The sequence below is a fragment of the Conger conger genome, chromosome 6 (genome assembly GCF_963514075.1).
Source record: "Conger conger chromosome 6, fConCon1.1, whole genome shotgun sequence".
In the NCBI taxonomy this organism is placed as follows: Eukaryota; Metazoa; Chordata; class Actinopteri; order Anguilliformes; family Congridae; genus Conger; species Conger conger.
This window is the reverse complement of record NC_083765.1, coordinates 52,639,280-52,657,178: the sequence shown is the minus strand read 5'-3', so window position 1 is coordinate 52,657,178 and position 17,899 is coordinate 52,639,280. Positions and strand designations below refer to the sequence as shown.

At 43.3% G+C, this 17,899-nt stretch overlaps 1 protein-coding gene across 1 annotated transcript in view; it reads right to left on the bottom strand.

Moving 5' to 3' along the window:
• The window catches only part of LOC133131482 (dual oxidase 1-like), a 36,275-nt gene that overhangs the window by 9,133 nt on the left and 9,243 nt on the right, over positions 1–17,899 (bottom strand). Inside the window, exons 5-20 of the mRNA XM_061246859.1 lie at positions 17,698–17,899; positions 14,067–14,233; positions 12,680–12,743; positions 12,170–12,266; positions 9,471–9,561; positions 9,044–9,146; positions 5,738–5,910; positions 5,330–5,505; positions 4,965–5,083; positions 4,353–4,490; positions 3,908–4,009; positions 2,930–3,135; positions 2,534–2,719; positions 1,410–1,635; positions 930–1,023; positions 296–471 (exon numbers count right to left, since the gene is read on the bottom strand). Coding sequence (XP_061102843.1) covers positions 296–471; positions 930–1,023; positions 1,410–1,635; positions 2,534–2,719; positions 2,930–3,135; positions 3,908–4,009; positions 4,353–4,490; positions 4,965–5,083; positions 5,330–5,505; positions 5,738–5,910; positions 9,044–9,146; positions 9,471–9,561; positions 12,170–12,266; positions 12,680–12,743; positions 14,067–14,233; positions 17,698–17,899 — 2,320 coding nt within the window. The remainder of the gene's footprint in view (positions 1–295; positions 472–929; positions 1,024–1,409; positions 1,636–2,533; positions 2,720–2,929; positions 3,136–3,907; positions 4,010–4,352; positions 4,491–4,964; positions 5,084–5,329; positions 5,506–5,737; positions 5,911–9,043; positions 9,147–9,470; positions 9,562–12,169; positions 12,267–12,679; positions 12,744–14,066; positions 14,234–17,697) is intronic.

Sequence of the window (17,899 nt, the reverse complement as noted above, 5' to 3'; positions counted from 1 at the left end):
TGCTGGTTGAGCAGCTCATACCCAGCTAGACCAGCTTATGACCAGCTCAATTTTCAAGGTGGTCAAGCTGGCATCGCTGGATTTCCCAGAAGGCTCCTACTTCACACCACCACAACATGTCCCACGCCACTAAATATTTAAAACCCACTTAACCCTGCTCTGCCACCCATTTGGTCACAGTAACAGCAATAACCCTTTGGTGCCAGAACCACCACCGCCACCTCTGCACGTGGTCCCTCACGAGTGGGGGAGAGGGGTTGGGAGAGAGAACAACGAGGAGAGACGCGAAGCTCGCCTTTGATGTTGAGCTGAGCGAAGCGCAGCTCCTTCTCGTGGTCGCGCAGCAGGAAGTGGAAGTCCTCCCAGGTGATCTGCTCTTTGTCGTCGAACCCGGCCGCCGTCAGCATGGCCTCGATGGCCTGCTCCGCCTGGCTCTTGGAGAGGCAGCTGTTTGAGGTCTCAATGAAGGACCTGCGGTACAGGCAGAAAAGAGGAAGAGTGTGGAGCGAAGGGCACGAAAGAATCCAGTGTTGAACGAACAGCGTTTGTCACGTTGCTTGTGTCTGACAAAAAACGGTACCACAATCAGGGACGGAATCGCAACATGGGATTAAAATGTAATCTAAAATGTAATCATGACAATGTATCTAAAGAGCAAACATTTTTGAGGGGATTGCAGAAATCAAAATGGCTCCCAAAAGACTATGACAGGAGCTATGCATCCGTCACTAATAATAACTGTATCAATATGATCATGGGGCACAAACAAAATGTTTCCACATCCATGGTCATCTACAATGAATGTCTGAAAAATGTGCATGTGTAAGCTATACTGGTGCCTTATTTTCACTGACAGAGAGTGGTCCTCTCTTTACAATCTTTCAGCGCAGCATATATAGGCTATGAAATGGGTGGGACTGAAACCTCACCTCAGTAACCTTGAGAATTCATCTTTTGACAGGAACCCATTGGCATCGATATCATGCATGGTAAACATCAGCTTTGACTTCTCTTCTGGGGAGCCTGTTTCATTCCCCATGGGTGAAATAAAGGTGGAAAACAAATGAAAAATAGTTTCAGAGTGCAGGGAGAATATTTACGAGCAAATACCGCACCATGTACCATACAATGTCACCATAGCACTAGATTACCACATGCTAGTAAAATCTGAGAACCTTCAGCTCCCTGATCAAAAGCTGTTAAGCAAAACATGCAATACAATTAATTCAGTTCAAGTACAAGACGAGATGAGTTTTGTGCTGAATATTGGTGATAATAGATGCTCATCTTAAAACTGTCATCTACAGGAAATTTACTGGTTTCGAATAATTCAAGTAATTCAAGTATTTCAAATAATTACTTGACCCAGCTCTACAATGAATACTGATGAGAAGGGCCCTGAATCTCACCTTTCATGAAAATGACAACGATGTCCAGAAGCTCCTGGCAGGAAAGGTAGCCGTTGCAGTCTTTGTCAGCCAGGGCGAACATGGACTCCACGAAGAGGGAGTCGGGCTTGAGGCCGAGGGCGTCGGCCAGCTCCGTCCTGCTCAGCTCGCACTGGAGCACCTCCCTGGTGATCCTGGAGGGCACAGCACTCAGATCCCCGGCGTCTCGCTTATCGATCTCCAGGACCTGAGGGCCACACACAGGCGCGGTCTTTACGGAGGCACTCAAGGCCAACGAGCCTCAGGCCAGAGAACATCAGAGAACATTCCTCGCTGTACTCGCATTTACGGTATACAGCGGGCTCCAGAATGATCAGCACCCTTGATAAATATGCACAAAAAAAATACTGTAAACTAAAAAAATAATACTTACTGATATAAGCTTTATCAATACAAATAGAATAAAAAATAAAAAATCTTCAAACAAAAATATATTGCCCAAACAAAACAGGTTTCTCATTATTGGCATGCGTTGTTCAATGCTTTGTGCAAACAATTATCTCAGTCTTTGATATGTTATGTTTAACCTTTTATGTATTATTATGTACCCATTACCAGACTTGTAATGGGGACTGTCCTTTTTTAAAAACCTGGGAATTTTGGGGGGGAAATCGGTTAAAACCAACAATGATGAGTCTTGCATATACAGTAGATTATTATCTGTGATATTTATTATAGACAACCATTTTTCGTCATTTTTATTAAGGGTGCCAATAATCCTGCAGCTTCTCATTTTAAATTGTTCTCCATATTTGTCAGTAGGTACAATGTTGAAATGTTAAAATTCCAATAAAGAAATTATGTCAGCGTTTGAAACCATTTTTATTTTATTGACGTATGCAGTCATCAGGAGCACAGGACTGTTTTATTACTTGTGTTGTTTGCTTTTATTGTAACGTCTAATCAGATTAAAACGTTACAATAATGTCTGTCTAATCAGCTTAAGATCCAAATGATCTTATCTTTGTGGTCATTTAAGATGGATATGATTCACAAGAGCATCTGCCAAATGCCTGTAATGTAATGTAATGGGATTGAGTCTTAAAAGGTCCCATCGAAGGTCTGGCGAGTTTGCGAGAACTGACCTGTGAGAAAGTGTGTCTGAAGAAGGTATCCACGATCTGGGCCCTCTGCTCCCTGGTCACGGCCTCCTTCAGCAGATCCTGCTCCCTGGCCTCCCTCACCCGCACCACCCCGGCCGCTCCCGGCTGCTCCGACCCCAGCTGCCTCAGGAAATCTGAACGTTTGCTTTCGTCCTTGAAAAACAACACCTGAGTGCCCCCCCCCAAAAACAAATTTAAAAATTTAAAAATGAATCAAATAAAATCGTCATTTTACGGATGCAAAAGTACAAATCGTAGTTTTATACTGTGTGTACGAGTCGTAGGAAAGTGCAGAGGACAGGCCAGTAGCAAGTAAACGGGGAACTGGGCCGCGTGCCGTCTGATTAACATGTGGATGAGCGCACCCCCCTCACTCACCAAGTCGTACTCTTTGGGGATCTTAAGCAGCAGAGCACGGCGCTGTCGGTCGCTGGACAGGAGGGCGTCCAGGTGCCCCTGGCTGGGCAGGCTGAGGGAGCGCAGCGTGGAGCCGTTACTGTCCGTGACCCTTAACCTCCCGTTCTGCAGGTCAACCTCCAGCCCCACCGGCTGCTCCGGCTGCTTAGGGCCCAGCCACTCACACGCTGGGGGGGGAGAGAGGGAGGGAGGGAGAGCGAGGGGGAGGGAGGGAGAGAGAGGGGGAGGCAAGGGGGAGAGAGGGGGAGAGGGAAGGAGGGAGAGAGAGAGGGAGAGAGGGAGGGAGAGAAGAAGAGAGCGGGAGAGAGAGAGAGAGGGGAGAGAGGGAGAGAGATAGATTATTCATTTTATTTGTATGGGTGGAGTTGTAGAAACATACCGAAAGAATAAGAATTTTATAAGGCTGGCAGTCAGGAAACCTTGCCTGTTTACACAACATGCGTTGATACTTTACCCTTACTTTTAGGACATTGTGGGCACATTGTGGGATTTAATACATCATACAATATCTTAATGTCAACACAAAGGCTCTTTATAGAAACCAAAAAGGAATATTTATCAAAAGGAAGAGCATGAAGACCGGTAATTGTGCCATTTTGTGTAAACAGGGGTGTTGCCTGTAAAAGGGGGTCAGGACACACAGACATTCTTATTTTAAATTGTTATTGAAGTTTTTGTTTTACAGGTTTCACCAAAGATGCCCCTCTCATGCCATTTAAACATATGGTTTATCGACTGTATCGTATTCAGTGTGTCATAAATGAATTCATTACTGGGCCGTAGCAGTATGGGGTGGGTTGGGCGGTGGCTGGAGGAATGAATGAGTGCCAGTATACCGGGAACAGACAGGGCAGCGTCTGGTGTGAATGAATGGGGCAAGCGGTGAAACAGGATTTCACAGAGATGCTCTTTCTTTGCCGTGACAGTCAAAGGACCCACCTGGTGGCTCCCCCGCGCTAGCCGTCGTACTGGGCGTCCTCTGGTGCCTGTTGAACTTGGACTTGCGACAAAAGGCCACCACATAGGCCAGGAGAAAACTCACTTGAAGCAAAGGAGAGAGAACGAGAGTGAAATTACATCCAACGGCTCGGTGCGAAGGGAAAAAAGGCTCTTATAAAGGAGGCAAAGATGTCGTGCTGTGCATCTGAGACACTTAACTCTCACTTTGAGTGATATCCCAGCACCCTAGCTGTCTGACTTCCAGTCTTCATTACCATGATAAACAGAATTAAACAAAGGCCCCCATTCTCCCTACAGTCTGAACAGTAATAACTACAGGAAAACTCATCATAACACATTAATTTATTTACTCTGCAGGTGCCCTCATCAAAACATTTCAACATTACATGTTTACAGTAAAATACATTTTAACAAGCCGACCAACCTGCTGGGAACAGGAACAGAGCTGCAAGCGTGACACCAAATCCCACCTGGCTGCCTTCAAAATAGTCCAGGGAAGTGGCATTGGTGCAGGGATGGAGCATCACGCTAGTTACCTGCTCAGGCTGAGGACAGGGGTCACCTGGGGTTTGATTAGATTAGTTATTGGGGTCACCTGTGGGTTTCATTAGATTAGTTATAGGGGTCACCTGTGGGTTTGATTAGATTAGTTATAGGGGTCACCTGTGGGGTTTGATTAGATTAGTTATAGGGTCACATGTGGGGTTTGATTAGATTAGTTATTGGGGTCACCTGTGGGTTTCATTAGATTAGTTATAGGGGTCACCTGTGGGTTTCATTAGATTAGTTATAGGGGTCACCTGTCATTAGAATTGAAAACTCTTCAATATAATTATTTTTGTGTATAGTCATACTTAAGGGGCAATCTAAAACATTGGGAAAATTAATCAATCCAAATGTAGCAAGTAAAAATGTTTTCAGAATTGCAGTTAATATAGGCTGCACATTTATTTCCAGGTAGTATCAACTCCAGGTAATATCAGCCATTGCCATTGAAGACATGCAAATCGATATGAAGGTAACTGGCTCTATTTACCATCCGCCCAGAGGAACACATTGTCCTGGATGTCCCCGCTCTGTGCACCAGTGACCGCCAGGAGCACGTCCTGAAAGGTGGTGTTGCGGATGTCCTCCACCTCCCCGGCTGTGAACAGACTAAAGGAGTCTGACTGTTAGCAGACTGAAGGAGTCTGACTGTTAGCAGACTGTCCTAGCCTCTCAGCACTGCCAGTGCACAGAGGATGAGCTTCATAATAAAAATAAGCTACCTTTATTTATTGACTCATGAACATTGTCTAATCTAATGCTGAAATTTCCATTGCCAAATGATATTCCGATATTCTCGCAGTATATAGTAGGAGGCTTCAAAGGCTTCCACCATTTCTCGAAAGATGTTTTTACCCATTTTTCATGTTCTCGAACCAGTAGCGGTCTCCGTCCCTGATTCTTCTCAACTGGTCCAGGATGATGGCAGAGAACAGGGGCCCCGGGGCCCCCCAGGACTCCAGAAGGCCCCCGGGGAAAAGCTCCAGCTTGGAGATGTCATCGCCATAGAGCTCGGCCAGGTCTTTGAACAGCTTTGTAAAAAAACCGGGGGACCGCGTTAGTGAGAATCGGCCCAAGATATTGACTTCACACACCCATAAATGATGCTTTTCAGTGCATTAAAGGTACAATAGGTAATGGTTCGTTGATAAAATGGCCATAAGTTCATGAGTAAAGCACGTCCATGAAAGTTGGGCCGACATATCTCTCATCAGCTGTAAGGTTAAGAGCCTGTAAAGGGAGGAAAATAAAACACCCACACACCTGAGGGCTGCTTCTGTTGAGCTGGGGGTTGATATCCTCCCACCGGCTCACTGGCGGGAGGTCAAAGGCTGCCCTGGCCTGGTTGTAGCTGGACAGACCACTGTCCCTCCCCCTTTGGATGGTCAGGGACACCAGGTCGGTGCGAGAGAACGCCAAAGAACCATACATGTAATCTGAGCATTCGGGAGACAGGGCCAGGGAAAGGGGAGAGGAGAGGATGGTGAAGAGGACAGCAGAGAATGCCAAAGTTGAATATGTTCTCAGGCTGTGGTCAAACCGCCTCATCACTCCTTGGACTGTGCATCATTTCCATTCTGGGGTGACGACATTACGGGAAATAATAAACAGGTCATAAAAACGTACTGGAGACAAGCGGCTCACTGGAAATCATACAATCAAAATGTAAATGCTGATTAGACAAAATGTATTTGTACAAATTATAGTAAATAACATAACCAAGTTAAGCGTATTTTTGCTGAAACACCAGACTCATACTGTTTGACTCACTGTTCATCCATGTATAGTAAAACACGGCACTCATATTTGTATAATACATTTGTGGTTCCATTGTAAAATGGATATACAGTACAGGCCGTAACTATTTGGACAGTGGTACAATTTCTGTTCTTTTGGCTCTGTACTCCAGCATGTTGGATTTGATATGAAACAATCAATATGAGGTTAAAATAAGAGGTTAAAGCACGAACTGTCACCTTTGAGGGTATTTACAGCCATATTGGGTGATCATTTTTATACTTAATCCCTCCATTTTAGGGGACCAAAATTAAAAAAATTTAGTAATTGGACAGTTGGCTTCTCAAGTTAGGTGTTATTCAGTCATTCCATATTGCAGGTATACGTAAGAAAGCTTTGAGTACCTAGTCTTGATTCTAGGCTTTTGATTGCCTTTGGTGTTTGTGAACATGAGGCCCAGGGTTGTGCCAATGACAGTCAGGGAAGCCATTATGAGACTGATAAATAAGCTGAGTGGCCAGACTGTTTTCACTCCTGACTCCAAATAATGGGAGGATGGGAAACCAGCGGCCCTCAGACCTCAAGGACCCCTAACATCACCCCAAGCCATTTCTGTTTTGAGGTGGACTGGAAGTCGTAGTTTGCAACTCCCAGTGCTTTTCAACCTAGACAATCAACTTTCTATATTCCATCTTTCTCAAGACTCTTGCACATGTGTTTTTGCATGTATTTACTTTGGGTGATTGGTTTTCGTGAAGCCAAGAGTACTATACTGTAAGGTGGAAATTATTAACATCTGGCATTATCACTCAGGGCTGGTCAGCTTGCTGGCTTCCTCTGGTATTGTGGAATATGTGGCTGTAAAGTAATTTAACCCAGGAGCATGCACCATTAACCCCCACTTTCTCCGCACCCATACGGGCAGGAGCCTGTGGGGGAAGACTCGGGCCTCCATCCGTGAAACTCGTTACGACGGGGCAACATTCTTTACGGCACAGAGAGGTTGGGAGGAAATACTTCCTGCTAGGCCCTGACCTTCTCCTGAACCCCCCTTTATTGCTCTCTCCCTCTTTACTCAGTCACTAAATGATGTGTACAGCATTGGATGTTTCATGACAAAGTCAGTTTAGATAATATTCATGTTTGGTATTATTCTGATTGTTTCAGTCTGTAGCCAGACTCCCGTATGTAGCTTTTATTACCAGGTATGACTTTTAAGACTCCGTAATTTGGTTTCCATTGTAATGTTTTTTTATTTGGAACTAGTGTGTAATTACGTATGTAACCTGCCTGGTAAAATAAATTGTTAAAACTTGATCGGTGTGGTTTCGCTTACTGACACTCAATTTTATACAGGGAATGCTTGGTTTACCCCCTCGAACTGGTCTAGGGAGGATGAATATTCACGCTTAATGTATCACGGCGTATAGCACCCGTAGACCTATGATGGTAAATCCCTCGCCTCCGCGTGGTAGTTCATTCATGTCGAGCACAGCCGTAGCTAGGTTGGTCTGCTTGGGTCCCTAGGCTGTAAACAGATATACCCAAGAGTAGCTATTCCTGCAACCTCTGTGATGACTATAGATATCTAGTCAGTTCGTGAGACGTGCACATAACGCGCGATGTGACATGTGGCGGTACCAGCAGAGGGCTGTTCGGAGAGTAAATCTCAGTACAGGATTCCTATAGCGATCAAGTCAAAATTATCAATAAGAAATCTACCTAATATGGATAACTAATCTAAATTATTATTCTAAAATGGAGTCAGATAAACGAAGGTGAATATATTGGCCCTATTGTGGAGATTCTGGGTCAGCCCGGACCAGTAAAGAGCGGAAGGCAGAGTGGTACTACTGCCTTTGTATCGTGGTTTGTTTATTGGCTGATCTAGACTGTCTGCATAGGGGCCACTAATTTTTAACCCTATTAGTATTCTTTCAGCAACACCAGAAGGACGAGCACGCTGATACCTTCAGCCCTCGCTAAATTCCGTCGTTGGGTTAGCGTGGGGTTTTACAATACCTTCCCTTTATCTGGGCTATGCCTTTAAATAGTCACTGAAACATTAAACGTGCCGGCTCCCTGGAGTGGCTCAGATGAACCACACATGCCACAGCGTGTTTGGGCCTTGGGGGCAGGCGGAGTGCTGCACTGCGAAGGAAACGGTTGCTCTGGATTTGCAACACGAAGACAAAACGATTACTAAACGGAATGTGGCACAAAATCGTAATTTGTTAAATCTCCCAGCCCTACTAAGAAGTGCCGAAAGTGACCTTTGAACCCACTTCATTTGAACCCACTGCGCTCATGGGAGATCATGGCCAGGTGGTATATTGGTCAGCGTGTGGATGTACCGATGCAGTTGTCAGTCCGTTAGTTGCCAGCGACTGGGCTGTGGCTACGTTCAATATGGCCTTGCAGAATTGATCATATATATCACTGAACTCATTGTCTACTTCTGAGGGACTTGGTCGGTGTCTTGGTAGGTTGGTAGTTTCTTCCTTGAGCTTTCATGAAATTCCGCCTTGGGACTGGGATTGATGGAGTCACTAATGCTGGGTGACTGATTATGGTTGGGTGGTGCAGTGAGCGTGCGTTGGTTTGGGCAGTGGAGAGTTTGGGTTGCAGTTTACAAAAGGAGGGCTTCACCATTGCCTGTGCTTGTCCTATAGCCCCAGTTTCTGTGCTGACAGTTGAAATCTCCAGAGTAGATGACTGGGTGTTGGCAGTGAGGTAGGGCTTGGAATGCTTGGAAAAAGCTTTTGTATGATGGATACAGTAAATACTGTGTATCACATAGGAAAATAATGACAAAAATAAGGAGTCAATTACCTCTCAAATCCTCCACAATGACATTGTCTTCTCTCTCTGCGATCTGTGATGCCATGCCCATTATGAGGTCATCAACATCATGGCCTGTCTGCAGGTTTTGGTTCTAGAGCATTGCAGAGTGCACAGTAAAATGTCCTTTTGTCAAACTCTAAAGAGAGTACATTTTCCTTTGACGGGGTACATTTGATCAATTTTGTCTCATTTAAACCAGAGTTAGGGTTTAAGGAACACTCAACATTTTATTCTGCGGGCTTCTAAATGTTAAAGCCAAGACAAGATCAAAACAGATGAGACAGCACTGGCAAAAAAAATAAATAAATTTGGATTTACAGAGTAGACTGCTCACACCAGAATGACAATGGTAAATAACATTTACAAACAGTAGATCAGTGGGTAGATCCTGAGTCTCTGAGATATTTTGACATACCTCTCTGTTCCAGAAGCTGTTACACACCCGCATGGCAGGGGAAGTGCTTTGGTCAAAGTTGATGATGTCCCGGTAATGACAGGTCCTGTTTCTGAAGCAAAAGAAAAAAGAAAAAAATGGCTTCTTCAATCAAGAAAGGGCAGGTGAACTTAAAGGCAAAATAGGTAAGATTTATGTGTCAAAACATTGTTACAAGACCATTATAAATCCCTTCCTATCATAGAAAAAGGCTATATATATATATATATATATATATATATATATATATATATATATATATATATATACAGTGCATCCGGAAAGTATTCACAGCGCTTCACTTTTCCCACATTTTGTTATGTTACAGCCGTATTCCAAAATGGAATAAACATGAAAAACATGAAAGAAGTTTTTTTTTGAAATTTTTGCAAATTTATATTTAAAAAAAAACTAAGAAATCACATGTACATAAGTATTCACAGCCTTTGCTCAATACTTTGTTGATGCACCTTTGGCAGCAATTACAGCCTCAAGTCTTTTTGAATATGATGCCACAAGCTCGGCACACCTATCTTTGGGCCTTTGGGCAGTTTCGCCCATTCCTCTTTGCAGCACCTCTCAAGCTCCATCAGGTTGGATGGGGAGCGTTGATGCACAGCCATTTTCAGATCTCTCCAGAGATGTTCAATCAGATTCAAGTCTGGGCTCTGGCTGGGCCACTCAAGGACATTCACAGAGTTGTCCTGAAGCCACTCCTTTGATATCTTGGCTGTGTGCGTAGGGTCGTTGTCCTGCTGAAAGATGAACCGTCGCCCCAGTCTGAGGTCAAGAGCGCTCTGGAGCAGGTTTTCATCCAGGATGTCTCTGTACATTGCTGCATTCATCTTTCCCTCAATCCTGACTAGTCTCCCAGTTCCTGCCTCTGAAAAACATCCCCACAGCATGATGCTTCCACCACCATGCTTCACTGTAGGGATGGTGTTGGCCAGGTGATTAGTGGTGCCTGGTTTCCTCCAAACATGACGCCTGGCATTCACGCCAAAGAGTTCAATCTTTGTCTCATCAGACCAGAGAATTTTGTTTCTCATGGTCTGAGAGTCCTTCAGGTGCCTTCTGGCAAACTCCAGGCGGGCTGCCACGTGCCTTTTACTAAGGAGTGCCTTCCGTCTGGCCACTCTACCATACAGGCCTGAGTGGTGGATTGCTGCAGAGATGGTTGTCCTTCTGGAAGGTTCTCCTCTCTCCACAGAGGAATGCTGGAGCTCTGACAGAGTGACCATCGGGTTCTTGGTCACCTCCCTGACTAAGACCCTTCTCCCCCGATTGCTCAGTTTAGATGGGCGGCCAGCTCTAGGAAGAGTCCTGGTGGTTCCGAACTTCTTCCATTTATGGATGATGGAGGCCACTGTGCTCATTGGGACCTTCAAAGCAGCAGAAATTTTTCTGTACCCTTCCCCAGATTTGTGCCTCGAGACAATCCTGTCTCGGCAGTCTACAAACAATTCATGCTTGGTTTGTGCTCCGACATGCACTGTCAACTGTGGGACCTTATATAGACAGGTGTGTGCCTTTCCAAATCATGTCCAATCAACTGAATTTTCCACAGGTGGACTCCAATTAAACTGTAGAAACATCTCAAGGTTGATCAGTGGAAACAGGATGCACCTGAGCTCAATTTTGAGCTTCATGGCAAAGGCTGTGAATACTTATGTACATGTGATTTCTTAGTTTTTTATTTTTAATAAATTTGCAAAAATTTCAAAAAAACTTCTTTCATGTTGTCATTATGGGGTGTTGTGTGTAGAATTTTGAGGAAAAAAATGAATTTATTCCATTTTGGAATAAGGCTGTAACATAACAAAATGTGGGAAAAGTGAAGCGCTGTGAATACTTTCCGGATGCACTGTACAATGTTTTTGTGCAGAGTGTTGGTCCATCTTGATGGACCAACACTCTGCACAAAAACATTGTATAGCTGTACAATAATTCAAGCTCATTGGTAGAAAATTGGTTCTAATTGCCACAGCCAATGGCGTTTCAACATCAGCGCGTTACAGAGAAAGGGGAGGCATAAACAGTGTTGTGGTTTGAGGGCGTTTGTTGCTGCAACTCCTCTCTTGACCATTAGAAGTCCGAAATTACCTATTGTACCTTTGATCGCTTTCCGTTTATTTGTTTAGTTTTTTGTTTTCATGTCACTTTACCATATTTTGCCATTTGTAATGTTGTCTTATGTGTTCTTGCATAACTGTATTCATGCATGCTGCCCTTGAAAAAGAGCTACCAAACTCAAAGGTTTTTTTTTTACAGGATAGATAAAGGATACATGAAGAGACAGTTTACAAGTAAACCGTGCAAGCAAAGCCACACTCCAGGTAAATGTATCTGTTGAATGTGTGTTGTCCCCCCATTGTTCAGTCTGCTGACACTAATGATGTTAAGACACGGTGAGCCATTTTTGCATCTTTCTTAAATGTTGTTAGTTTTGGGGCTTTTAAAGTGGCCAAATAAATGTATGTTAGCTCTAACTTTTTCTTTGACTCCCTGGGTCAGGGTTCCGATCAGTTAGCAGATACTTCTATGACAAATAATGATAATGAGACTCTGGAGCTCCATTTCCCAAAACCAACTCCTAGCTAGGACAGTAGTCTATATTAGTGCCATGCCTTGTGCCTTTGTGTTGAGGGAGATAGAATTTCAGCAAAGTGGCAATACAAAACCTCATGTAAACACCAGGGGGCACCATAGTAGACCCAAATCGCACAGCAGCTGCCTGAAATTCAGGGGAAATACCAGGATCCACATGCTTCTGGTAGCCTTTAAGAGAAGACAGCCAAAGTAACACACGTGACAACCATGATGTACACGAGGCAACAACAACAACAACACATAAAAGTGATCAAAGGAGTCACAAAACAGAAGAGTGACACCTTTACTGTTGTCAGTGTATTAGATAGGCCATTGATTATCAAATTTCCCCTCAACATGCCACTGAACTCATTAAATCGTAGCTTTCAGTTTGCGAATATATGTCACATTTGCGTGCGTATCCGGGTTGTGTTGCAAGCATGCACACACACGCATGCTTGCACTGGCACACACGCACACACACATGCACGCATGAACCTCTTCGCACTTATACTTGTGTTTGATCTGCACTTCGTTGTACGTCGCTCTGGATAAGAGCGTCTGCTAAATGCCATGTAATGTAATGTAATGAACTTACAAACCTGGATATTGAGGTGGAGTCTGATTTCCAAGATACAATGGCAGCCATTCATAAAATGCAATGTTCTAGTGAGAGAAAAAAAAAAACATATATCTAGATTTCAGATCAGAAAATGTTGCAGCACACTGCATAATAAAAATAAATAACCAATCATGAAACACAATGATAAATGAATCTTAAAAATATTATAAGCAAGATGGTATCCGTCATTGAAAGGATATATAGTGTGCTTTAATTATTTGCAACAAAATTGAGCATCTGCACTTAGTGGAGTAAAGTCTAACACCACAGCACATTAAAAGCCAGCTCTCCAAATTCAAAAGAAGGCATAGTAAAAAGCGAATGTAGTAAGAAACTCCAGGTATGTGGACTGCTAATGGAATTGCTTCATAAAAATGTGTCAGTGGGTCATTCTGCAGAGACTGAAGGAAGTCAAAACTGCATTTGTGATAAATCACAGGGCTCAGTGAACGCATACCATACAGCAGAAAGAATGTCTCCATAATCAATCATCAGCAGAAAGGTAACTATAGGTTTCTTTTTCAGTTTCCTAACAAGACTGAACGTGGGTTGTACAACTGAACTTCTGAGAATATTTCCAAATATTTCTCAGATGTTACGCGCTCAATATACGTCCTCGTGGCTGAAATATTTTCATAAGCAGCAACCTGAAGAATGCCTTTCAACAGCATCTAAAACAAATGTACGTTTCCGTGCTGTTAAACAAGAATTCCGGGAACAGAAAGCGTAGAATTTAGGTCATGGGGAATCACCATCTTTTAACTGTCAGGACATAGGCAGATTTCAATGCAAACAGACTTGATATACAATGGGTTTCCTCGTAGATGCTCTAAAGTCACATGCAAAGCCTTAAAGGTACAATGGGTAAGATTTTTGTGTTAAAACATTGTTGGAAGTCCATTGTAAATCCCTTCTTATCATTGAAAGTTTCATTGACATGTTGACTCATCCTCTGCCTTTGTTTATAAATCCGGGTTTCAAAATATACAGTTGATGGACCAACACTCTGTACCAAACCATTGTATAGCTGTATAATAATTCAAGCTCATTGGCTGAAAATGTATTCTAATTGCCACAACCAATGACGTGGGGGGGTTTCAACATCAGCGCGTTCACAGAGAAGGGGGAAGGATAAACAGTGTTGTGGTTTGAGGGTGTTCGTTGCTGCAATTCCTCTCTTGACCATGACAAGTATGAAATTACCTATTGTACCTTTAGTATGCCTAATATGGAATACAAAATTCAAGTATTCAGTATTAGCTGGTGAGGTCATAGCCTGTCTTTGAGTCACATCTGAGGGAGTGGGGGGGGGGGGGTTGCAAACACTCATTATGTGGTTTATGGATAACGAGGGAAGGTTTCTATACCTGAAATGTGGCAACAACCCTTTTCCTGGCAGTCTGAAACAGTTCTTCATCTGACCACATCGGGTTTTGATCCTGCAGCTTGCGGGCCAGATAATTATGGTACCTAAACCATATAATCCCTTCTGCCATTGTGAACACGTTCTCATTGCCCCTGGCATTCCCAAATTCTTGGAAAACAAAGAAGTAGTTTGGAATGAATGTTCAGTTCTGAATACACATCACATACAGAATATAACAGAAGTGAGTACAGCCTTGTGCACCATCACTTAAATGTCAAATGATTCAAAATGATATCACCTTACAGTAATTGCATTACTTTTAAGTTGAACAATACTCCAAGTGTGGTCTGACAAGAGTATTGTATAAGGGGAGTATAAATTCCTCATACTTATACTCAATTCTCCTGGCTATGTATCCTAGCATCCTGTTGGCCTTTTTTACTGCTACTGCACATTGACTAGAACCTGAAAGGCTTCAGTCAACTATTACCCCCGACTTGAGCCGTTTCCAATTTTGTAACCCCCATAAAGTAATCCTGCCTTATGTTTTTATTTCCCACGTGTAGAATTTTACATTTAGTTGTATTGATTCTCATTTGCTAGGATTCCACCCACTTCTGGATTCTGTTTAAGTCTTCCCTGATTACTTTAGTAGATTCACAACTGTTAGGTAAACCTTCTAGTTTTGTACCATCTGCATATTTAACTAAAGTACTTTCAATGCCTCTGTCAAGGAAATGTATGTAAATGAGGAAGAGCAGTGGCCCCAGCACCAATCCCTGTGGGACTCCACTTCCCACAATACCCTGCTCGGATAAGGCCCCTCCTATGACTACTCTTTGTAATGTATCCCGTAGCCAGTTCTGAACCAACTCCAAAATGGCTCCTATAATTCCTACAGTCCACATTTTGATAATGATTTTGTTATACAGTACCTTATCAAATGCTTTTTGGAAATCTAGATATATAGGGGCGGCCTGTAGCGTAGTGGTTAAGGTTAATGACTGGGACACACAAGGTCGGTGGTTCGATCCCCGGTGTAGCCGCAATAGGATCCGCACAGCCGTTGGGCCCTTGAGCAAGGCCCTTAACCCTGCATTGCTCCAGGGGAGGATTGTCTCCTGCTTAGTCTAATCAACTGTACGTCGCTCTGGATAAGAGCGTCCGCCAAATGCCAATAATGTAATAATATCATGCTGCTATCATCAAAACACTTCAATATTGGCTAAGACATTCTGAATATTGAATAAGCCTTCTGGTCTACTAGTAACCTCCTCCCAGGTAAAACAAAGTAGCCATCAGCAATATCTTTATTCTTATACAGCAGTTCTCCATTTTTGTTAGTTCTTAAAGCACTTAACCTCCTCTTTAACTTGAGCAAGGCCCTTAACCCTACATTGCTCCAGGGGAGGATTGTCTCCTGCTTAGTCTAATCAACTGTACGTCGCTCTGGACAAGAGTGTCTGCCAAATGCCAATAATGTAATAATGCAATGTAATATTTCGCACCCCTTGCATAGCTTCACCCACATTTTTACCCCTAACTATCTCTCTCTAAATAAGAAAGTTACTGCGCCCAAATGGAGACACAAAAAGGTGGCTCCGAACATTTTGCAGCGGAAAACCGGAGAGATGAAAACACCTCTTAACTTTATAAGTTTAGCTCCCTACTCTACTGCACAAAGAAAAACTATCAGGCTCTAATGTTAAATCGACAATATAATCAGCTACCTTAGTCTTGGCTGACTTAGTAGAGGAAAAAGTTGTGATAAATATGGTTTATAGGCATCCTTATTAAATGGCCGAAAGTTAACTCTAGCTACCTAGCTAGTGCTTTTATATATCACAGGACAAAAATACACCCAATTGTTATCCAGAATCCATTCATAATTAACTACAGTTAACACTAACCTTAACAGCAGAGGTAAACTAACTACCAACAGAAGAAACTAACAGTTTAGATTGACTAAAATGTTATTATAAAAACACAGCCCCAACAGTAGGAACTCAATACAACGAAAGTCAGTGCACCTTTGATTACTGAGATTCAAACATTTGATTTTTTTAATACTTTGTACGTCCGCCTTTATTTTTGATGACAGATTTAATCCTCCTCGTCATGGAGGATACCAGTGTTACTTCATTATTCATCCTGTAGAGATGTTCTGGCATTCTTTTTTTTCTGACATTTTTTTCAGCTGCTCTTTGGAGGGGTTGTGTTGCCAAAGGTGTTCTATTGGATTCAAGTCAGATGATGTACTTTGCCGGGTCATAGTTTTCACTCTTTTCTTCTTTAGAAACGTTTGCGTGATTTTGGCTGTGTGCTTGGGATTGTTATCATTCTGGAATAATCCTCCTCTGCCAAGCTTCTGGAGACTGGGAGTCATCTTGTCAGCCAGTATTTTGGTATATCCACAGGTATTCATGGTGCCATCTCTAAATGTCATCTCCCCAACACCTTTTGCACTCATGCAGCCCCATATCACTTCCGTGCTTCACTGTCAGGACTATGCATTCACTGTGGTAGTCCTGGCCAGGTTCAAGCCAAACATGCTGGACCCCATCTGAGCCAAACAAATCTAACTTGGTCTCATCTGACCAATATTCATCAGGCTTCTTTTCATACTCTTTAGCAAAGTATAATCTTGCAGTTTTGTGCCGAAGAGCAAGCACAGGCTTTTTTCTTGGATGCCGTCCATAGAGGTTGACATTATGCAATGTCCTTTGCACTGTCTGAGCTGTCACAGAAACTCTGATTTCCATCGATGACCCCTGTGCCGAGTCTGAAGCATTTGCCCGTCTGCTTCTCAGAAATTGTGCAAGTAACGCACTGTCTGTGGCGCCATTTTAGGAGGATGGCCACAGCGGCTGATTACGAGGGCTTGTTTGATACCTCCTGCTGCAACTGGTTTGTTCTGATTTTTAGTTGGTCACCGATCTTCCCGTATCCTTTTCCATCTTTGTGAAGTCTCACAATCAGCTTTTTCAGTTCTTCTGGCAATTCTTTTCCATGTGGAGCCATGATGCAGACACAGGTCATTTTATAATCATGTTCACGCAATTAAGCTAATTGGAAATCACAGGTGTACTCAATTTAGTTTCTCTGATCCAGCTTTGCATGCAAGTCACAACACCTGATTACAATGCACAAAACTTCAGGGATTTTTTGTTGTGTTTGAAAAAAATACCTGCTATCTACACTACAGATGTGGGTAAAATAATTAATTTGAAGTACTTCAGCCCTTTAGACAGCAGTAACAACCCAGCAGCTTACTCGCAATTTGCTCGCGGCAAGAACCATGCATTGTCACCACTATTCAGAACAAAACTATCATTTCATATGACTGAACTAAACATTTTGGTTAGTAATGGCTGTTGTTGAAAATTCTCAGAGATTGGGAGGCTACTTTCAAATGTTATGCCTAGCAAAAGTTAGTAGAGCATTTCAAAAAAACACGATAACACTCCCAATATCTATCCTGGCCTTGTTCATAAGGTTTGTAGTATGTTATAAAGGCTTGACACTCACATGTACTAAAGGCCATTAATAGTAGACAAGATCCCTTGCTTTCAAGGGCACGTCCTTGGCAAGGGGCAGGCGAACTGACCTGAGAACAGGGAGGGTGGTCTTACCGTAGAGCCCATCCCGACCGTGGCGACCGGTGGAAGGGTCAACGTTGTTCCACATGAAGTAGGGCCTTGCGGTGCGCCTTGGGAAGGCCCCCCCTGACCCCGAGGCCAGGAGGCCTCCAGAGAAGCTCCTCAGAGCGTCACACCAGGAGCTGGACGAGCCATAGATGGAGCTTCCGTCTATCCAAGCGGTCACGTCGTTTAC